The following is a 24246-nucleotide window of genomic DNA, read 5'->3' on the forward strand; positions in this document are numbered from 1 at the left end:
CATGGAGAAGGCACGGGAATTCCAGAAAAACATCTACTTCTGCTTCATTGACTATGCTAAAGCCTTTGACTGTGTGAATCACAACAAATTGTGGAGAATTCTAAAAGACATGGGAATACCAGACTACCTTACCTGTCTCCTGAGAAACCTGTATGTGGGTCAAGAAGCAACAGTTAGAACCGGACATGGAACAACTGATTGGTTCAAAATTGTTAAAGGAGTATGACAAGGCTGTATATTGTCACCTTGCTTATTTAACTTCTATGCAGAGTACATCATGCAAAATGCCAGGCTGGATGAATCACAAGCTGGAATTAAGACTGCTGGAGGAAATATCAACAACCTCAGATATGCAGATGATACTATTCTAATAGCAGAAAGTGTAAAGCAACTGAAGAGCCTTTTGATGAAGGTGAAAGTGAGTCAAAAAGCTGGCTTAAAACTCAACATTCAAAAAACTAAGATCATGACATCTGGTCCCATCTCTTCATGGCAAATAGAAGGAGAAAAAGTCTAAGCAGTGACAAATTTTATTTTCTTGGGCTCTAAAATCACTGTGGATGGTGACTGTAACCATGAAATTAAAAGACATTTGTTCTTTGGAAGGAGAGCTATGACAAACCTAGATAGTATATTAAAAAGTAGTGACATCACTTTGCCAACAAAGGTCCGTATAGTCAAAGCTAGGGTTTTTCCAGTAGTCATGTATGGATGTGAAAGCTGGACCATAAAAAGGGCTGGGTGCAGAAGAACTGATGCTTTTGAATTGTGGTGCTGAAGAATACTCTTGAGAGCCCACTGGACTGTAAGGAGATCAAACCACTCAATTCTAAAGTGAACCTGAATATTCATTATAAGGTCTGTTGCTGAAGCTGAAGCTCCAATTCCCTGGTTACCTAATCGAAGAGCCGACTCACTGGAAAAGACCCCCAGGAAAGACTGAAGGTGAAAGAAGAAGGAGGCAACAGAAGATGAGATGATTAGATGGCATCACTGACTCATTGACATGAATTTGATCAAACTCCAGGAGACAATGAAGGACAGGGGAGCCTGGTGTGCTGTATGCTGTGGTCCATGGGGATGCAGAGTAGAACACTACTGAACAACTGAACAACCACAACAAATAATCCATCATCCTTGGAGCTATACCTAGTGGTCTTTGGCATATAATTCTTTTCATATATTGCTGGATTTTTTCCAGCTTCATTGAGATGTATTTGACATATAACATTATGTATATTTAAGGTGTACAATGACATGGTTTTATACATGTATATACTGTGAAATGATTACCAAAATAAGGCTAGTTAACATATCCATTACTTCATATAGTTGCCATTTGTGTTTGTGTGTGTGAGGGGTGAGAACATTTAAGATTTACTCTCTTGCCAACTTTCAAGTATACAATTCAGTATTGTTAACTACAGTCACGATGGTGTACATTAGGTCTCTCAAAACTTATTCATTCTATATCTAGAAGTTTGTACCCTGTGACCACCATCACATGTTCCCCCATGCCCCTGGCTCCTGGCAACCAACAATCTACTCTCTGTTTCTATGAGATTTTTTTTTTCTAAGATTCCACATATAAGTTAGGTCTAACAGTATTTGTGTTTTTCTGTCTTATTTCACTCAGCATAATGTCCTCCAGGTATTCATCCATGTTGTTACAAATGGCAGGATTTCTTTCTTTTATAAGGCCAAATAGTTAATTGTGTGTGTGTGCATACATATACATATATATACATATATACATACATATATATGTATGTCATATTTTCTTCATTCATTCATCCTTCAATTAATACTTAGACTATTTCCATGTCTTGACTATTGTGAGACATGAACACGGGGATGCAGATACCTCTCTGCAATAGTGATTTCATTTCCTTTAGATATATACTCAGTACTGAGGTTTTTGAAGATGGTTGCTCTATTTTTGCTTTTTTGAGGAACGTGTACATTGTTTTCCATAGTGGCTGTACCAATTTACATTCCCATCAACAGTGCAAAAGAATTCCCTTTTCTCCACATCTCCCTTGTCTTTTCAATAATAGCTATTCTTTTAAATAGTTTTAGGTTCACAGCAAAATTGAGTGGAAAGTATAGAGCATTCCCATATATACCCTATCCCCCACTGCACACAACTTCCTCCACTATTAACATCCTGCACCATAGTGGTACATTTGTTACAATCAGTGAATCTACATTGACACATCACTTTTACCCAAATTCCATGTTACATTAGGATTCACTCTTGGCATTGTACATTCTATGGATTTTGACAAATGTATAACAACATGTATATACCACTGTAGTATCATACAGAATAGTTTCACTGCCCTAAAAGTTTATTGTGTTTTATCTATTTATTCCTCCCTCCTCAATTCATGCTGACAACCAAAGATCTTTTTATTGTCTTCATAGTTTTGTCTTTTTTGTAATGTCATATAGTTGGAATCATATAGTATGTGGCCTTTACAGATTGGCTTCTTTCACTTAGTAATATGCATTTAAGTTACCTTCATGTCTTTTCATAGTTTAATAGCTCGTTTCTTCTTAGTTCTGGACAATATTTTATTGTTTGGACATTCCACAGTTTATTTGACTATTCACCTACTGAATGGTATCTTGGTCGCTTCCAAGTTTTAGCAATTGTGACTAAAGTTGCTATAAACATCCATGTGCAGGTCTTTTCATGGACATAAGTTTTCAATTTATTTGCATAAATAACAGGGAGCACCGCTGCTGGATTGTATAGCAAGAGTATGTTTAGTTTTGTAAGACACTGCCAAGCTGTTCTTCAAAGTGGCTATACCATGTTGCATTCCTGTCAGCAATGAATGAGAATTCCTATTCTTTCACATATTCACCAGCATTTGGTGTTGTCAGTGTTTTGAATTTTTGTCATTCTAATAAGTGGGTAGTGGTATCTCATTGTTTACATTTGTAAGTCTCTAAAGACATAGATAGATATAGCTATATAAAGAGAATCTAGCTGTGTTCCTAGAATGAAGAAACTGATTTTCAGTAGACAGCTAGCATTCTGACATACTTTTTAAATAAAAGGCACTAAAGGTATAAATTTCACTCTGAGCACTACTTTAGTAATTTAGATTCTGTTATGAGGTATTCTAAGCATCATTTTCTAGATATTTCATATTGCTGCTGCTGTTGTTTAGTCGCTAAGCCAAGTCCAACTCTTTTGCAACTCAGTGGACTGTAGCCTGCCAGGCTCCTCTATCCATGGAATTTTCCAGGCAAGAATACTGGAGTGGGGCTGCCATTTCCTTCTCCAGGGGATCTTCCTGATACAGGGATCAAATCCAAGTCTCCTGCATTGGCAGGCAGAGTCTTTACCACTGAGCCAGCAGGGAAGCCCAGATATTCCATAGTTACTTTTGTTTTTTAAAATGTCCAAGTGGTAAAGCATTCTGTTTCCTAATTCCATTATTAACTTCTAGTTTTACTGCATTGTGAAGCATTGTGGTCAGATAATGCTATTTGTTTTATTTTTAGAATTTATTCAGGTTTTTTTTTTTTTCATTCAGGTTTTTCTTGTGATCAATTCTATCAATGTTCAAAGGGCACATGAAAAGAAAATGAGTTTTCTATTATCAGGCTGCTGCTGCTGCTGCCAAGTCGCTTCAGTCGTGTCCGACTCTGTGCGACTCCACAGACGGCAGCCAACCAGGCTCTGCCGTTCCTGGGATTCTCCAGGCAAGAACACTGGAGTGGGTTGCCATTTCCTTCTCCAATGCATGAAAGTGAAAAATGAAAGTGAAGTCGCTCAGTCGTGTCTGACTCTTAGCGACCCCATAGACTGTAGCCTACCAGGCTCCTCCATCCATGGGATTTTCCAGGCAAGAGTACTGGAGTATAAAGTATTTTTTCAGGCTATCTGGTATATTTCTATTAAATCTTCCATACTGAGTATGTTATTTAGGTATTTTCTCTCCTTTCTTTTTATTGTTTTTATTCTTCTAAATGCCTGCCATAGATTGAGATAGGTGAATTAAATTTTATATGTTTATGTTCTTTCTTATAATTCCTATAGTTTGATATAAACATTCATCAAAGGTATCATGAATATACACATAAAATGACAGCCCAATAATTTTTAAATATAAGGAAACCAAATTCACCATTTTTTAAAATAATACACAATGACCAAATGGATTATTCCAGAAATCCAATGATGACTTAATTTTAGGAAATGTATTATTATAATTTAATATATTAATACTTCAAAAGAGAAAAACCATGTAATGATCTCTAGAGAAGCTTAAAAGACACGTAATTTGGGACTTCCCCGGTGGCACAGTGGATTAGAATCCACCTGCCTATGTAGAGCACACAAGTTCAGTACCTGGTCCAGGAAGATTCGAAATGCCACAGAGCAGTTAAGCCTGTGCCTCACAACTACTGAGCCTGAGCTCTAGAGCCCATGGACACCAACTATTAAGCCTGAGTGCTGAAGCCCATGCACCCTAAAGCCTGCATACTACAATTACTGAGCCTATGTGTTGGTTACAACAACTGAAACCTGCACACCTACAGCCTGTGCTCCGCATCAAGAGAAGCCACTGAAACAAGAGCCTGTGTACTGTAACAAAGAGTAGCCTCCGCTCATCACAACTAGAGAAAGCCCGTGCAAAGCAATAAAGAGCCAGCATAGCCAAAGTAAATAAATAAATTAATAAAAAATAAAAGGCATGAAATTCAATTCAGTATGTATATATTTTTAAAAAATTCTAACTAAAACAGGAATAGATGGATACAATATAATAAAGTCTATATAATAATACCATCCTTAATTAGGATACCATAGCAAGCTACTATATAGCTTCTAATGGTTTACTACTACACAGGTTATTTCATTACAAAATGTTAACAGTATCTGATATTATCATTGTGGTTTGGAAGATTCTGTATCCTACATTTAGTCAAAGTCAAAATTTGTTTAAATTAGATATCAAGTCCAGTGACTTAAGAGCAATAAAGTCATATTGAACAATGATGGTACTATTTTTATACTCAACACTACAATGAAAATCAAGATAAAATATATTCTTGGGACTTCCCCTGGTAGTCCAGTGGCTAAAACTCTTTGCTCCCAACGCGGGGGCCCAGGTTTGATCTCTTGTCAGGGAACTAGATCCCACATGCCACAACTGAAGATCCTGCATGCTGCAACTAATACTCAACACAGCCAAGTAAATAAATATTTTAAAAAATATTCTTACTCTAAGTAGTGTGTCAAAGATTTAAAATACAAAATACAAACATAGAGTGGGGAAAAGCTAGTTCTTAAAGGATCATTTGGCTGGTTATCAAGTATTTCAGTGGCACAAATTTCTGTTGATAAAAGACTAGGTTATTCAGATCCGAAACCCCCTTTATAACCATGTTACCATACTCCCAGTCCCACTGTACCTGTTGTTTTCAGGACATTCCAGATGTCTCTGCATTTACGGATCAGATCAAGTGCACGATTTAGGAAGCAGTTCTGTTTGGTAAGAAAGTAATGAGAAAATTAGTCTCAACCAAACAAAACTTTAAGCAAATAAAAATCATATCATTAACAGCAGTAAAAAATTAAACTAGAAAAATCGAAGTATAAACTGAATATTTTTGGATTTATATATAAATATTAGCCTCTATTTTTTTTCTCTTTCCTTTTCTCCCCCTAGTTTTATTGAGGTACAATTGATATAACAGCACTGTTTAAGATGCATAGCATAATCACTTAACTTATAGGAAATTGAGGATTAAACAGAAAATCTTGAGTAGTATCAATTTTAATAATCTAGGACAGAAGAAAATTGCTTCCAGAATGGTGATATGAGGAGATCTATGGATCTTCTCCCCAGCAAAACTACTATAACTGGTGAAAATGATAAAACATAATCATGTAAAGTCTCAGAAAATTGCCCTAAGGGCATATATTAATAGCCAATGGGGAAACATCTATTCCAGGAAATCTTCTAAAGTCTCAGTAAGAACAGTGAGTACCTGTAGCTGTTGAGCCATGATCTGGCCAACACCCCTCCCCAGTTCAGTATGATGTAAATGTACTTTAGGTGGGTATAACCAAGAGGATAGGGCTCACTATACCCTCAGCTTCCAGGCTAGGGATGACCTTAAGGGGCATGTTGCCAGGACTTCTCATTCCCCTCCCCAAGACCTGTATTGCATGAATATGTGCTGTGCTTAGTTGCTCAGTCATGTGTGACTCTTTGAGACCCTATGGACTGTAGCCTGCCAGGCTCCTCTGTTATGGGGACTCTCCAGGCAAGAATACTAGAATGAGTAGCCTATCCCTTCTCCAGGGGAACTTTCTGACCCCGGAATTGAACCAGGGTCTCCTACATTGCAGTTGGATTCTTTACCAGCTGAGCTACCAGGGAAGCCCGAGTTCTATTATAAACAAGCACAATTAAGAAGCCTGGCACTCTTTTCTTCTACCCAGTCCCTCCAAGCACTGCAGTTGAAAATACTGGGTCACAATGGCCCTCACCTCAGCTTCCTTATAAGAGAGTTTCCATGCTCATAGAGGCAAGTTAAGAATGTTAGGGACTATGACTTTTGCTAGATCCTGATTTACAGAGCTGTATTGTCATTCTGATACAAATGGGTCATGGTCCCTGCCTCTAGCTCCAAAGCAGTGTATAGAGTTTCTGCTCAGGAGGAGAGGAAGGTCATCAGAAGAGTGAGCTCTGCAGTCACCCTAAAGAGACTGACTTTTATTGAAATAGAGCTTGGGGAAGTTCAAGGCTAAAGACACTATAAAAAAAAAAAAGTGAAGATTTTGGTGTGGGCAGTTAAGAGGAAGCTGGTAACTCAGTGATAATGACAAGCCAAACAGTAGAATACAAGTTTACAGAGAGAACTAAGGGGAAGAGAAAGCTAAGATTCACCCCTTCAAAGGGGCCTTACATTAATTGGATCAGACTGTGGAGCAATTTATACCAGAGTATTTTCAAACGTGCATGCGTGCATGCACACATGCACGTACATGTGCGCATGCACACATGCACGTACATGTGCGTGCGTGCACACACACACACACACACACACACACCAGTCACCTAGTAATTCATCAAGCCTTACACCTGTGTATGATACCAACAGAAGACCACTCAGAAGCTTAACGGAGAAGGCAGTGGCACCCCACTCTAGTACTCTTGCCTGGAAAATCCCATGGACGCAGGAGCCTGGTAGGCTGCAGTCCATGGGGTCGCTAAGAGTCAGGCACAACTGAGCCACTTCACTTTCACTCTTCACTTTCATGCACTGGAGAAGGAAATGGCAACCCACTCCATTGTTCTTGCCTTGAGAATCCCAGGGACAGGGGAGCCTGGTGGGCTGCTGTCTATGGGGTCGCACAGAGTTGGACACGACTGAAGCAACTTAGCAGCAGCAGCAGCAGCAGAAGCTTAACAGGGTGATCATGGAAAGAGATACTCAAAAATAACCCTGCTAAAACTACTTTCATTCCTTTCCAGAGGAGGGGTCATGGTGACTGCAAAGGCAAAGACTGCGATCTCTGAGGAATAACATTAGATGCTCTATACTATTATACAGCTACAGAAATAAGACTGCACTGAACTAGCCCAGACAAGTCACTAATCAAACAAACAAGCACATATTAACAAGTCCCAGAGAGGGGGAATCAGTACCCAAAGATGTTCCAAAATATTATGCAAAATGTTCAGTTTTCAACAAAGAATTATAAAATATGCAAAGAAACAAGAAAGTATGACCCATACACAGGAATAAAGTAGGCAACAGGAACTGACTTTTGAAAGGTCCAATATTGGAAATTAGCAGACACAGGTTTCAAAGCAGCTGTTTCAAATATGTTAAAACAATTAAAGGAAACCACACTTAAAAAAGGAAGGCAAGATGACAATGTCAGGAAATGTAGAATATTGATTAAAAAGGCAGTGGGATAATATATTCAATGTGATGAAAGAAAACAGGCAACCAAGAATCTAATACCCAGCAAAATTATCTCTCAGAACTGAAAGAAAAATAAAGAAATTCCCAGATTAAAAAAAGTTGCATCTTTTTGCTAGCAGAACCATTTATAAAAATGCTAAGAGAAGTTCTTCAGGCTGAGAGCATGTGACATCAATAGCAATTTGAATACAAATGAAAAAACAAAGTGCACTGATAATATATTTTTCTTATTTTAAAATACTGTGTAAAACTATGTATAGTTTATTTTTATACCTAAAAGATATACACAGACCATTTCATCAACCCAAGAACAAATTAGATTCTTTCTCAAGCACACATGGCACTTTATCCAGGACAGACCATATGTTAGACCACAACACAAACTTCAAATACATTTAAAATAACTTGAAGTCAGACAAAGTATGTACTCTGTCTACAGTGGAACAAGATTAGTTCTTCTACAGGAATTAAGGCCTCTATCCAGGTGGAGGATGATAACCTTAGGCTGAGGACAAGCATGTGGACCCCAGACTGGTTGGAACCAGAAGGCTAATATCAAACTGAGACGATGACCATTCTATTACCTCACCACCAGCCAATCAGAGAAGAGCTACATACTCTGCAGTGCCACTTCCCCAAATGTTGCCTAAAAAAACTTCCCTGAAACCCACTGGGGAGTTCAGGTCTTCTGAGCACGAGCCACTCATTCTTCTTGCATGGCCTTGTAATAAGCCTTTCTCTGCTCCAAACCCTGACATTTCAGTTTGTTTGGAATGAATTTCAGTTTGACAACACCCTTACTTATAAAGAAGCCAAAACGATTGTTTTGGTTTTGCTCTGAGGCTTGTAGATTTTTTTCCATCTTCTTTTACTATGGAAAAGTTTCTAAAAAGAGGTCCCTTTACTACTCAGAACAAGGGCTTTATATCCTTTATCTCTAGTAACTAGCAGAGTACTTGGTACTCACATGTTTTTTTGAGTTGAACTCAACAATGGAAAAGAAAGGAAAGAAAATATGTTGACAGAGATCTATTGATAGCTTGTTTCAGATGTGAAGAATCACATAAAAGAACATATTAACAGAAGGAACAGAATTAAGCAGCAAGAAGGATTTTGGACCAATTGGAAAGAAAAGAAGCTGGCAAGTATGGAAAATTAGGAAGTTTTCTTTGGCTAGGTAAGAGAAAAAAACCAGAGAGATCCAGAAGTTAAAATCATACAAACATGCTAGAAGTCCAATTTGGTGACAAATTTCCTAGCTTGAAAGAAGGAAGGAAAGAACTAAAGACAAATGAGTGAATACTCTGGTATACGGGAAAGTGAGATACTGATGTTGCTATCTCCTTAAAAGGTGTAAAGTTTAAGCTGAGAGTGGGATTCAGGCAAAAGTAGGTATTTTGTTTTCTTGTTGTTAAAACTGAGTTAATGTGGATCACAATAAGCTGTGGAAAATTCTGAAAGAGATGGGAATACCAGACCACCTGACCTGCCTCTTGAGAAACCTGTATGCAGGTCAGGAAGCAACAGTTAGAACTGGACATGGAACAACAGACTGGTTCCAAATAGGAAAAGGAGTACGTCAAGGCTGTATATTGTCACCCTGCTTGCTGGGAACCCTGGCATGCTGCAGTCCATGGGGTCACAAAGAGTGACTGAACTGAACTGAATGATAAAATATTCAAGAATGTGGGTCAAAGAAAGCAAATGCAATTGAGTGACAATAAATAGTTCAGTTCAGTTAGTCATGTCCGACTCTTTGTGACCCCATGGACTGCAGCATGCCAAGCTTCCCTGTCCATCACCAACTCCCTGAGCTTGCCCAAACCCATGTCCACCGAGTTGGTGATGCCATCCAACCATCTCATCCTCTGTCGTCCTCTTCTCCTGCTTTCAATCTTTCTCAGCATCAGGGTTAGAGTTTCAGCTTCAGCATCAGTCCTTCCAATGGATATTCAGCACTGATTTCCTGTAGGATTGACTGGTGGGATCCCCTTGCTCTCCAAGGGACTCTCAAAAGAGTTTTCTCCAACACCACAGTTCAAAAGCATCAATTCTTTGGTGCTCAGCTTTCTTTACAGTCCAACTCTCACATCCATACATGACTACTGGAAAATCCATAGCTTGGACTAGATGGACCTTTGTTGGCAAAGTAATGTCTCTGCTTTTTAAAATGCTATCTAGGTTGATCATAGCTTTTCTTCCAAGGAGCAAGCATCTTTTAATTTCATGACCGCAGTCACCATCTGCAGTGATTTTGGAGCCCAAGAAAATAAAGTCTGTCACTGTTTCCATTGTTTCCCTATCTACCTGTCATGAAGTGATGGGACTGGATGCCATGATCTTAGTTTTTTGAATGTTGAGTTTTAAGCCAACTTTTTCACTCTCTTTTTTCACTTTCATCAAGAGGCTGTTTAGTTCTTCACTTTCTGCCATAAGGGTGGTGTCATCTGTGTATCTGAAGTTAAGTTGCCTCAGTCGTGTGTGACTCTTTGCAATCCCATGGACTGTAGCCTACCAGGCTCTTCTGCCCATGGAATTTTCCAGGCAAGAGTACTGGAGTGGGTTGACATTTCCTTCTCCAGGGGATCTTCCCAACGCAGGGATCGAACCCAGATCTCCCTCACTGCAGGCAGCTGAGGTTACTGATACCTCTCCCTGCAATCTTGATTCTAGCTTGTGCTTCATCCAGCCCAGCATTTCGCATGATGTACTCTGTATATAAATGAAATATCAGGGTGACAATATACAGCTTGATGTACTCCTTTCCCAATTTGGAACCAGTCTGTGACAATAAACAAGTCAGCTAAATAATTCCAGATGGCTAACAAAACTGTGGAAGTGGAACTTCCCTGGTGGTCCAGTGGTTAAGAATTTGCCCTGCAATGCAGGGGGTGTGGTTTGATCCCTCCTTGGGGAACTGAGTTCCCAAATGCTGAAGAGCAACTAAGTCCGTGTGCCATAACTACTGAAGTGCATGCCACACCTAGAGAGTCCATGCACCTCAACGAAAGATCCTGTATGTTGCAGCTAAGACCCAACACAGCCAAATGGGAAAAAAAATGCTGTGGAAGTAAATGTGTTTCCTTAGAGAATGTGTGAAAGGAAACAGAAGTAGAACAACCTATGGACCACTTGTGATCACAGTGAGATGATGAAGATAAAGAATATTTAAAAGCAGATTCACAAAGAGCGGTCCATGGCAAGGGACATTTTAAAAGAAGAGGCTAAGCCAAATATTACCTTTCCTTAGAAAGGAATTACAAATCTTTGAAATCAAGATATCGCCAGAATGGAGGAAAAAATTCTAAAAAGAGAATCAAAAAGAATTGCATGAAGGAAGGCAAACATACCAAACAGCACACTGAATGCTTGCATTTTCTTTGAAGGTTGCACGTTACCTGTTCAAAAGCTGTTGAAGCTTTTCTCCCTTGCTGTAGATCAATTGCAGCTGCCATGAGTAGACATGTTTTCTGTGCAATCAGAATTACTTGATCAGAAGGACAAAACAGGGACATCTGATAAGAAATAACCAGAACATCAATGAATAGGGAGAATTCTGCCAGGTGAACACAAACAATCAGAATGAAAATCAGCAACATCCTGTCTGAATGACAAAATTCAGCTGGAAAACCACATCTCACCTTAACGATGATATCGGCTATAACACTGATTTATGGTTTTAATTTTATATTACTTTCTATTTTTTAGCACTTTTTGAGAGATTAAAAAGCTTCATTTCTTCAGAATTTTCCTCTTTCCCAGTGACAAGTACTGTCATTTGGCCCTGTATCTTTATCTAGTGATTTACTTCTTGGCTTATGTTGTAATTTCTAAGTGATTTTTCCCCTGGCAAATAGATTTTCCCTTTGCATTGAATAGAGCTGAAATTAGTACCTATATTGTTCATGGCTGAAAGAGACAATGTCAAATCTTGACAGGCATTAGGATAACTTCATCATTAAACCTTGTACTCTAGCTTTAGAAAAAAACTCCCATGGGGTGTGCTTAGAGTAGGGGGCCTGAAGAAATGAGTCCTCTGTTTATAACACACCCAACAGGAATCTGGGTTCATTGTGACAAGGGGCACAAAACTTGTGGCCTTTCTATGAACAAATACCCAAACACATGTCTCTCTGTAGCTCCACATGGTTGCTGGTAGGACCAGTGGGGCTCAATACTGGAAGAAAACCTACAGTATTTAATAGAGAAGTTTGCCACCTAGAGCTGGTGAGGTACACACATGAGTGGACCATGGGTGATCTTATAAAGACTTTGAACCTCTCTTTCCAAGGAAAGAAAAAGAAAAAATAGATTGCAACAGCATGCCATTCTGGAAAACATAAAACTATGGAGACCATAAAAAGATCAACAGTTGCCAGGAGTTTGGGGGGAGAGGGGAGATGAATACACAGGGTACAGAAGTTTTATGAGCAGTGAAATACTGTGTATCACATTATAATGATGGATATATGTCATTGTACTTTTGTCTAAACCCACAGAATATGCAACACTACTCTCACTTATTAAAGCAAACCCTATGGTGAACTGTGGACTTTGGTAATTATGATGTGTCAATGCATTTCGTTCTTGGTTTTTTTAAAAAAGGTACCACTTAGTTAATAATGGCTATGCATGTGTGGGAAGGGGATATATGGGAAATTTCTGTACCTGTCAATTTTGTTGTAAACCTAAAACTGGTCTAAAAAGTCAAAAAAAAAAAAAAGAATTAACACTCAGGGTAGACATTTTTGGCAAAACTTTTGTTTCCCTTTCATGTGTGTATACATATTACACACAAGATTAACAAAGTTTGTAGGCCACTCTAGCCAAGTTATGCTGGCAAATAAAAGCACAAATTAACCTCAAAAAATAACCTCCCAGCATTGTACTACAATAAAATTCTAGGCTACTTAGGATTCTAACATGGAATTCTACTAGTGCTATCATAAATGTCAAAACTAAAACTGATTTACCTCATTAAAATGGCAATTATACTTAAATTTTCAAACATTATTTCTTATGCTCCCCAAATATTTAGTGATCATAATCATCACCATCACTTAACTAAATAGCATTTCAAGATACTCAATCTCTACATCTCAGGTAACTCATATATAAGGTGAAGGAGTTGTGCTAGATTACCTATATAGTCTTTTCCAGTTCTAAAACAACTGATCTATGTCAACATAACAGATTTCATACTCCTGAATGTGTATGAGGGATATTCTTTACCACCTCCCCTTTCATCCTCTCATCAATGCTTGTTCCTTTGCCTGTCATTTAACCTCTACCTTGCAGGCTAATGACTATTTTTAAGTGCTTATAATTGCAAAACAAACTCAAATCCTTATACATAGAGCTTGCTCTCAGAAAAGTTATAAAGCAGATCTAAACTTCTTAGCATCCTTTTAACCTCCTGTTGTCCCCAAATACCTATTCTATATTCCTACAGACTTATATCCAGAACCGTTCCTAATGTTTTGGTAATTTACAACTTCTTAGAGTATTTCCTTCTAAAAATAGTTAGATTTTTATATAGGACTTTGAGAGACTGAAATTCCTTCAAAGATAAAAGAGTAAGTCTCTTATGGTAGAACTTTACACTCCAGGATGGTTGTTTGTGATACTGTGGTATGGGGAGATCTACCTCATGTTCTCATATTATATCCTCTAGGGAGCAAATTCTCCTTAGGTCATTCCTGCTTAAACGTATATTAAGAGTTCCTAGATTAAAAGCCAATCTCACTCTATACTTAGTCCTTGACTATAGCCATAGGGTCATATCCTTGTTGTGGTTCATACATGAGATACCTGTTAGAAGAGACTTACCTTGTAAGAAAGTACAAAAAATTCTCTCATTGACAGTGGATCTTTCTCACATTGCACGGCCAAGTTCCAAGCTGAACATTAACATAAAATAACATAATTATGAAAATTCACTGTTTATTCTGTACCATTATAATCTCCACAGATTTATAATCTCCACATCCTTAATATTAACATACTAATGTGGGGTTTCTCAAGGGTTAAAAAAAGCTAACTTTAGGTTTTTAGAGAAATTTTTTCCAGGTAAACTTAGAGACTTCTATTACTTCCAATCTTTAATTCTAGGACAATGACTAATGGCAATAGTGTTGAATTTTTTTTTAAATCAGGGATATACAATAAATTCTTAGTTGACACGAATCCATCTAAAAAATGAGTATCACATTGAAAGAAAGTTAAAATTAAGCAAAGATCAGGTATATTAGACTCAACGTTCAGGAAAACTGATGGAAAGATTCACATCTTTCATAGACCTGTGGACATCCCCATTAGGCAACATTCAGCATGATCTTTATCTTGAAAAATCAAAATTAAAATTCAGTGAAACAGGTATTGAGAAATAACTTTTTGAACTTCTAAAACATCAAAGTCATTAAATCTTTCTGTAATTTAAATGTTTTCTATTTTCCATTATACACATAAGTTTCCCAGAAACCAGATTGTTGTATTTATTCCCTTTTCTCCTAGAGACCCAGTAAACCCCATAAAGCAGAAAAAGGTTCATGAAGAACCAGTTAACCTTATAACACTGATGCTTAATTGCTCTTGCTTACTTATCACTGGAGTGTAAATTTTATAAATAGAATCTGCATAAAGTAAATTGCATAACTCATAACCGTATAATGTGATGAATTTTCATAAAGTATATAATATCCATGTAACCAATCCAGATCAAAGATCTTTATCATTACCAGAAACCCAGAAGCAATCCCACCTACCCTCTTCAAGTACTACTCCCTTCAAGGGTAACCACTATCCTGAGTTCTAAGACTGTAAATTAGTTTGCTGGCTTTTTGTTTCTTACTATATATAAATGGATCCATGCAGTATATACATAACATCTGGCTTCTTTTGCTCAACATTCATTTTGTTGTGATTCATTCATATTGTTGCATATAGTTTATTTTTCAGGATTCACATTTAGAGATAAATTGGGCATTCTAGAACAAGTTTAGGAACATAACCTTGGAGACCTGCAGTTCTAATTCATTATTTTATTCTTAGATTCATTTCAATAGAAAATGAAGAAAACTAACAGTGAGTGCATGGTATGTCCCAGGTTCCCCATTTTTTATAGTAAAACTGAGATTAAGCAAGTTATCCTTTTACCCATAGCTATAAATTTAAGAGCTAGAATTTGAATCTGTCTGATTCTATCACCCCACAATGTTTCGCTTAGCCACACAATTTCCTTTTACCTGTTTTTCGAAACCAATGAGCTTCGTTAATCTTAGAGGCTAAAGTCCAGGTTTCTCCTTCAAATAACTGAGTAAGGTTCAGGAGTGCTGCATCAAACAAGAAAATCTGATATTGAGGTCTTTTACTTTATACTCTAACAAAGTTGTTAATCCTGCTTTAAAAACAGTCAGACATGAGCCTGGATTTAGAAAGTCCTTTTTCAGTGTGTGTGCATGAGTGCATACCAAAATAATTAAAATGACAAAAAGCATTACCAAGCTCTTATAAACTGTTAATTCAAACTCTGGAGAACAAACACATCTTTGGAGAGATTTTTAATTAGAGCAATCATTCACTACCTGAGGTAGAAAGATATGATTTATGTGTAAGGAAAAAAATAGAAATAATCATTTAAAATACTGAAATGGAGATTGAGGATTGGAAAGATACTGATAGGTTAGCATAATATTTATTTACTGAACTCCTAAGCAAGCAAAGTACAGAACCAAAATCTGTTGTGATCATCAGAAAACATTTATTACATACTCTTGTGCCCTTCTGAGAGAGAATGCCAACAGTAAACATTCCTCTTTTGAAAAGCTGTGGTTTCTAAACTGCTTTGTTACATTTAACAACCTGTTGACAGATATTTGAGGTGTAGAAGTGAACTACTGCAATAAATGGGATAGAATTCCTAGGATATGGAGTTTTTGGTGTATTTTAGACTTAAGAAAATTGGTACATTGTTGTTATTTAGTCGCTAAGTCATACCCAACTCTTTTGTGACCCCATGGACCGTAGCCCACCAGGCTCCTCTGTCCATGGGATTTCCTAGCCAAGAATACTGGAGTGGGTTGCCATTTCCTTCTCTGAGGGATATTCCTGACCCAGGGATTGAACCCACATCTCCTGCACTGCAGGCAGATTCTTTACCACTGAGCCACCAGGCATGGGCAGTAGAAATCAGAAGACCTATTAGGCAAAAGCAACACCAAGAAAGCAAGCATGGAGTTGGAAAAAGGAATTCAATGGAGCTAGGAAGTTAGCTGAATGAAGTGGGCAGGCAGGAATTATTGGTATACAGAGGAGATGACATAGACTTGGATAGATGGATAGTGACTATAGTGAAGTCGCTCAGTCGTGTCCGACTCTTTGTGACCCTGTGGACTATAGCCTACCAGGCTCCTCTGTCCATGGGATTTTCCAGGCAATAGTCCTGGAGTGGATTGCCATTTCCTTCTCCAGGGGATCTTCCTGACCCAGGGATTGAACCCGGGTCTACCGCATTGTAGACAGACGCTTTACCGTCTGAGCCACCAGGGAAGTCCAGATAGATCGATGGACAGCCTCAAAATAACAGAGTAAGCAATCTGAATTTGATGCAGAGATCATGAAAATTAGTGGGGTTCAGAGTGTTTTTGTTTTGATCCTTTTTTACCTGTTCATTTTCTAGGTTAGAATCAAGTGGAAACAGAGATGGAAGGCAGGTAGGGAGGGAGGAAGGAAAAAACAGAAATGTCTTTTTAAAAACTGTAATAAAAACAGAGCTGAAATCACATTTGGAGATGAATGCTAGTGACAGCAAACTTTTCTCTGCTTGTGAATAAAGAAACTAGATATACTGCTGTGACAAATGTTAGTAAAAACATGAAGCTTAACTCAAACATGAAGCCTGAGGCAGTGTGCTCAATATACTTGGAGAATTTATATATTGATAGAGGATAGAGGCAAGATGAATGAGTGAAAATAATCAAGGAGATATTTACCTGTATTGAAGTAAGCCAAAATTCTATCCATTTCTTGCCTTCTAAAAAGTAAAGAAAAGAGTATTTTCCTGCTGTTCCAAAGCTTTACTTCAGAAAAGTATCAAAAAGAGACTCTATTTGTACCTGAGAGCTTCTCAAAGAAAATGCAAAATTGTGAAGTTTGTTGCTCAAGGTGCAAATCTATCATTTTACACTGTTTTTCCCCATTATAGGATACTGTTCCTCAGCCCCAATGTCCTCGTATTTTTTTCTCTCTTCCCCCTCTACACCTAAGCAAAGGATTTCAATGACTGATAAAGTTTTATATTACAGGGTCGTAGAATTTGAGAGCAGGTACTGATCTCTGTGATTTTCAACTTTTTTTTTTGAAGAGGGGAAACCAGAACCTGTGTTTCAGATAAAATTTTATAAAACTCTAATATACAAGAAGAGAGAGAAGTGTAGCTGCTCTGGTTGAACCATTCGTGGGCTAGTAGATGTTCTTTATTTTTTTGGATGTTCTTTATTACTGTATTTACATGAAAACAATAAAGGCATATTTTAAAAATATTCTGTAATTTAAGTTTGTCCTTAATTCAAACAAGATGCCTTTCTTTTTCCCTATCTTCAAATTAGTTTTAATGAGTGGGATTTGACTGCATTGCAATTACATGGAGTATGAAGCACCCTTTAAGTCCAATATAAGATCTTCTTATAAAGAACTGATATTTAATCATTTAAACAAATTGAGTGACTATTACATATCTGATACTGTCCTAGGTTTCAGAGATACAAAGATCAATATAAATAGCCCTTTTTAGCCTTCAAGAAGCTTTTATGTTCTATTAGCTATCAAGGTTTAGTCTCTGAGTTTCCTATTTTATTCTTTAACTTTTCATTGTTGAAAATTTCAAAGAAGTTTACATGTGTTAACAGATGAATGAACCCCCAGGTATCCATGGCTTAGCTTCAATAATTATTAATTCATCATCAATCTTATTTCAATGATACTTCCACCTAGCTATATTATTTTGAAGCAAATTCCAGACATCACATAATTTCATCCATAAATATTTTAGGGTGTGTCTATAAGATAAAAGGATTCTTTAAAAATCATAACTATATTACCATTATATGCTTTAAAGATAATACTTTAAAATTTTTTTTTAAATTATTTATTTGGCTGTGCTGGGTCTTAGTTGTAGCATGTGGGATCTTTTAGTTGTGGCATGTAGGATTTAGTTTCCTGACCAGTGATCAAACCAGGACCCCTGCATTAGAAGTGTGGAGTCTTAGCCAAGTACCACCAGGGAAGTTCCAATAATTTCTTAATATCATCAAATATTTGATCATTATTCAAATTCCAATTATCTCAATACTTTTTTTTTTTTTAGTTTAAGTGCCCTTCAAATGGATTCATAGAACCTGTAAAGAAGAGGCAAAACTTAACCATACATGTATGGGTAGAATTTGTATTATAAAAAAAGTTATGTCATCAATATAATATTACCTCAGTTATAGACGGTTCCCAATGAATTTAGCTGAAAAAATACTATACCTCCAGGTACAAACATACAAAGCAAAAATGAAGTAGTGGTACACTATTATAGACTTTTTGTTCAAGCAGAGACAATAGAGATGAGTGATATTTCTCTGAAAGTCATCCCTACTCAAGATCTTGAATAGTTTTCTTTTAAATTATTAGGAGTAAATGAATTTTGTGAATGAAAAATGGCTGACCTAATTCTTCCACAAATTGTTAAGTTCTTGATATCATATGCCACAGAAACTGTGAGCAGAAAGATATTTGAATACTCCCAGCTGAGGTGATAGAAAATCGGAATCAACAAAAATCAGGTTATTTATGTTTCTGTGGGAAAGTAAGAGATACATCTATATGTAAGTCTCCTGTTAAAAAAGGGAAAAACAGACTTCCCTGATGGTCCATGGTTAAGAATCTGCCTGCCAAAGCAGGGGACATAAGTTTGATCCTTGGTCTGGTGAGATTCCACATGCCACAGGAGCAACTAGACCCACGTGCCACAACTACTGAGCCTGTGCTCTAGAGCCCATGAGACACAACTACTGAAGCTTATAATATAGAGTCTGTACTCTACAACAAGAGAAGCCACCGCAATGAGAAGCCCTCGCACCACAATTAGAGAGTAGCCCCCACTCACTGCAACTGGAGAAAGCCTGCATGTAGCAACGAGGACCCAGCACAGCCATAAATAAATAAATGGGAAAAACAGATGCAATATCATAATGAAATCATAGCTAATGTTACTGAGGGCATGGTAAGGGTCTGGCAATATTCTAAGTGTTTTACACTTATTTATTCATCAAGTCATCACAGTAACCTCATAGGGTAGGTACTATTATTACACCCATTCTACAGATGAGCAAACAGAGGCCCAGGCTACATATCTAATAAGTGGCAGAGCCAAAATATAAATCCAGGAAGACTAGCCCCAGAGTCTATACTGCCCTTACCCATTATACTATATATTTCTCAATATTACATTTCTAGTGGAAGTTTTTCTATTTTTTTTCTAATGGTGAATACATCATTTCTGTTGAATTATAACTTACTTGTTTTCAGATTCTGGCATTTGAGAAATTCTTGGAAGACAAAGACGAAACAAACACCTGTATGATAAAGTAATAAAAAAAAATGATGCTTAGAAAGAAATCAAGTTAGTAATCTTGATTACCCCAGGGGGTGGAAGTAAGAAAAGAGAGAGGAAAAGGAGATTAATTATTTTATTTGTAAGTCTTTGTATGTCTTAATGGTTGCAATGAAAACATACCAACTTAGTAATTTTGGAAGAGTACTTTAGTAAAATAATTTTAAAACAAAAGCATTGCTTATTAGATATTCTTAAATAGTTCCACAGTTTATATCATTGCCCCAAATCACCTGTTGGAACATTAGGCATAATGTACAAGTCTTTTATATTTTTCTTTCTATAAAGGAACCTGGAACTGGCCTTTGGGTTCCATATAAACTAGGATGAGTACTTTTTGAAGGGATCTGGCAGCATGATGACAAATGGACAAAATAAGGTATTTTGTTAAGTTTCAAACCTTAAAAATCTTTAAAAATAAAAAACACTATCAATCATCCTGGATGATTTTAGATATTTATCTGACTAAACATATGCAAGTATCTCAAGACTCCTTCTGATATTATTATATCTGTGATTCCATTTCCCTTCAGAAGAGTGGACTCAAGTACAGTTGGCCAACAGGATAATCACTACAGAACCCTTCTGGTTTCCAGTTTTTCCACTGGCATATTCTCTACCATTACCTCAGCCTCCTCTGCCTGATTATTGTATGTAAAAGTTCCCTTTTGATAAATCATTTTCCTTCATAGAAAGAGATAAAGAAAAGATCAGGTTTAACTGATATGTTCTTTTTTTTGTTTGTTTTTTTACTTTAAGCATTCTTACCAAATTTCCAATAGCATTTTTCACAGAAATAAAAGAAAAAAATCCTGAAATTCGTATGGAACCACAAAAGACCCTGAACAACCAAAGCAAGCTTGAAAAAGAAGAAGAAAGTTAGAGCCATCACATTTGTTTTCAAACTATACTACAAAGCTATAGTTATTAAAACAGCATGGTACTGGCATAAGAATAGTCACATAGACCAATGGAATAGAATAGAGAGCCCAGAAATAAACTCACCTATATATCATCAACCAATATTTGACAAGGGAGACATGAATACTTAATAGAGGAAATAAAATCTTTGTCAATAAGTGGTACTGAGAAAATTGATATCCACACACAAAAGAATGAAACTGGACCTTTATCTCTCACTACACAGAAGACATAGATCAAAATGGATTAAAGACTTAAATACAAGACTTAAAACCAATTAAAAAACAAATAAATTTTTAAAAAAGAAAAAAAAAACAACAAAAAACAAAAAAACGTAGAAGCATAAAACTCCTGGAAGAAAACACAGGGAAAAATTCCTTGATAATGACTTTTTGGATATGATACCCAAAGCACAAGCAACAAAAGCAAAAATGAATTAAAATGAGTAAGTGGGGCTAAATCACAGTAAAAATTTTGTGCATGGCAAAGGAAACTATCAAAAAAATGAAAAGGCAACTAATAGAATGGAAGAAAATATCTTCAAATAATATATATGATAAGTGGTTAATATCTAAAATATATAAGGAACTCCTACAGCTCAACTGCAAAATACAATCTTATTTTAACATGGGAAGAAGCCCTGTATAGATATTTTTCCAAAGAAGACATCCAAATGGCCAACAGGTACATGAAAAGATGCTCAACATTATAATCATCAGGGAAATGCAAGTCAAAACCACAGTGAAATATCACCTCACACCTGTTAGAATGGCTATTATCCAAAAAAAAGAGATAAGTTTTTTTATAGAAAAAAGGAAACCCTTGTGCATTGTTGACGGGAATGCCACTGTGGAAAAAGAGCATGGAGGTTCCTCAGAAATTAAAAATAAAACTGCTATACAATTCACCAACCCAACTTTGGGTTATGTATCTGAAAGAAAGGAAATCAGTGTCTTGAAGAAATATCTGCACCCCCATGTTCACTATAGCATTATTTGCAATAGCTAAGACATGGAGACAGCCTTAAGTGTCCATCAATGGAGGAATAAAAAAATGTAGTATGTGTACTTGCACACACACACACAGGAATATTATTTAACTAGATAAAAGAAAAGTCCTGTCTTTTGTGACAACATGGACAGACTTTGAAGGCATCATACTAAGTGAAATAAGTCAGACAAAGAAAGACAAGTACTGGATTATCTCCCTTATATGTGGAATCTCTAAAAAAAAAAAAGAAAGCAAGCAAGAAATAACAAAAAAAGGAAGAAATCCAAATACACAGAAACAGAGTAGAATGATGTTTGTTAGGGCCTGTGGGTGGACAAAATGGAGAGATGCTGGTCAAAGGGTATAAACTTCCAGTTACAAATTGAATACAGCCCAGAGATCTAATGTACAGCATGGTGACTGTAGTTAACCACACTGTATTATATACATGAAGGTTGCTAAGAGAGTAAATCTTAAAATGTTCTCACCACATACAGTGTAGTATTTTGTGAGGTGATGGATGTAATCTTCTTGTGCTAACCATTTCATAATATGAATGTGTATTAAATCACCAAGTTACATACCTTAAACTTACAAAATACCACCATTTGTCAGTTATATCTCAATAAAGCTGGGGGAAAAAACCCCACTTGGTATTGTAGGCATTGTTTCAGCCTGAAGCCATCAGTACTATTACGGCAAAATTTATAGACCAAGAGTAACATGTATAGAGGAAATGCTTTTACATCCACAGGATGTGGATTACTTACTTTAAAGCTGTAAGAACTTGTGGCGGCTCTTCTGAATATTTAGCTAAATTTTCCAAAGCTTTTACTGCTACGACTTGTTGGCCATTCTAAAAAGGATAAATATGATATGTTAAATTACATTTCAAAATGATACTTACAAAATACTGTCTATATTCCTGCCCATTAAGGACAAGAAAAAAAAATCTAAACTTGTCTGTTTGCATTCTCAAACTAAGAGTTGCTGCAAGATGGTAGAAGGATTACTCACTGAAAAACTTTTTACTAAACAGGTTCATATTGTCCCCAGAAAGCCACTCCTCTCTATCCACAAACACTCATAGCCTTGCCAACACTGCCTTGACTCCACTAGGACTAATCTTACTGTGCTCTTTATTCCTGTTTATCAGCAGCAACCAAAAGAACCCCAGACTCTGAGATCACCCTCATTTCCAGCACCCTAATCCACATAAGGATTTCCCAAATGGCTCAGTGGTAAAAAAAATCCACCTGCCAACGCAGGAGACACAGGATTGATCCCTGGGTCAGGATGATCCCACTCCAGTATTCTTGCCTGGGAAGTTCCATGGTGAGAGGAACCTGGTGGGCTACAGTCCATGGGGTGGCAAGAGTTGGATACAACTCTTTTTTGACTATAAACAACAAACCTTTCTAATTCACTCCTTTTATCACTCCAGCAATTCTTCCACTGCATTAAGATCACCAATACATTGACACTACTAACATTTCACCATTCCTAATCTCTTTGAAGTCCTCCTCTGTATCTAGTTTAAATTCCATGGGGATTCATTATAACCATTTCCTTCTTTCTTGATTTTCCCGCCCCTCTTTTGCTTCGTTGTGTTCATCTGGCAAAAGTATGTTGTTGTTGTTCAGTCACTAAGTCATGTCAGCAAACCCAAGCCTGGTTAAATTCAACTTTCTAGTCACTTTTGTGCCTGTATCCATGCAGCTGAAACTAGCCAGATAAAAACCTATACAACTATTTATTTTAAAATTTCATCAAATGGACCTTACTGCTACAAGGCAAGCATACCACATACCCTTGCCATTCACTTTTCTGATTTTCTGGATGATTAGTGGACATCTTGTCCTCTTTTCTCAAGTCTCCAACACCTCCTCTCCTATTCTTACTCTCGGGTGATGACCTTGTTTACCACTTCATTGAGAAAAGTGAAGCATACATGACTACTGGAAAAACCACAGCTTTGACTATATAGACCTTCATTGGAAAAGTGATGTCTCTGCTTTTTAATACACAATCTAGGTTTGTCGTAGCTTTTCTTCCAAAGAGAAAGTGTCTTTTAATTTCATGGCTGCAGTTAGCGTCCACAGTTTCTTTGGAGCCCAAGAAAATAAAATCTGTCACTATTTCTACATTTTCCCCTTCTATCCATCATGAAGTGATGGGACTGGATGCCATAATCTTATTTTTTTTGAATGCTGAGTTTTAAGCCAGCTTTTCTTCCTAGAGCCAATCCCCAAAATTACACACTTGTGTCCATTACTGTTTAATGACATTAGTCTAACAACTTTCATTTTTGTAACATTGCCAACTTTTGTTCTCTAACTGGGTCATTCCTATCAGTATATAAGCATTCTCATTCATCCCATTTCAAGCAAATAAACAAACCTCTTTATCCTACTTCTCTCACCAACTACTACCCAACTTCTTTTATTTTTCTTGCCCAACTTCCTTTCTTCCCTTTGTAGTAAACGTTTCTACAGAATTGACTATACTTATTGCATACAATTTCTTTCCTTCAATTCTCTCTTGAGCCTACTGTAATCAGGCATTTGTCCTACCTCGACCCAAACTGCTCGTCAAACTCACCAACGACCAACATATTATAAATTCCAATGGTCAATTCTCAGTCCTCATGGTATTTGACATATCAGCAACAATCAACATAATCACTCTTTCCTCCTTGAAACACAGCTGCCTTC

The 24246-nt window shown here is 37.0% G+C and overlaps 1 protein-coding gene and 1 non-coding gene across 2 annotated transcripts in view; one reads left to right on the forward strand and one right to left on the reverse strand.

Annotated features, from left to right (window-relative positions):
• TEX11 (testis expressed 11) overlaps positions 1 to 24246 on the reverse strand; it is a 210130-nt gene that overhangs the window by 45581 nt on the left and 140303 nt on the right. The window contains exons 20-26 of the mRNA XM_086389929.1: positions 22303 to 22388; positions 19527 to 19583; positions 16956 to 16996; positions 15210 to 15296; positions 13795 to 13865; positions 11364 to 11480; positions 5437 to 5509 (exon numbers count right to left, since the gene is read on the reverse strand). Coding sequence (XP_086246055.1) covers positions 5437 to 5509; positions 11364 to 11480; positions 13795 to 13865; positions 15210 to 15296; positions 16956 to 16996; positions 19527 to 19583; positions 22303 to 22388 — 532 coding nt within the window. The remainder of the gene's footprint in view (positions 1 to 5436; positions 5510 to 11363; positions 11481 to 13794; positions 13866 to 15209; positions 15297 to 16955; positions 16997 to 19526; positions 19584 to 22302; positions 22389 to 24246) is intronic.
• On the forward strand, positions 11962 to 12092 carry LOC147340574 (small nucleolar RNA SNORA11). Its single transcript, XR_015159972.1, has one exon. It is a non-coding gene; the product is annotated as a small nucleolar RNA SNORA11 (small nucleolar RNA).

This window comes from Bos grunniens, chromosome X (genome assembly GCF_055505025.1).
Source record: "Bos grunniens cultivar Pamir isolate PY7600 chromosome X, Bosgru_T2T1.0, whole genome shotgun sequence".
NCBI classification, from domain to species: Eukaryota; Metazoa; Chordata; class Mammalia; order Artiodactyla; family Bovidae; genus Bos; species Bos grunniens.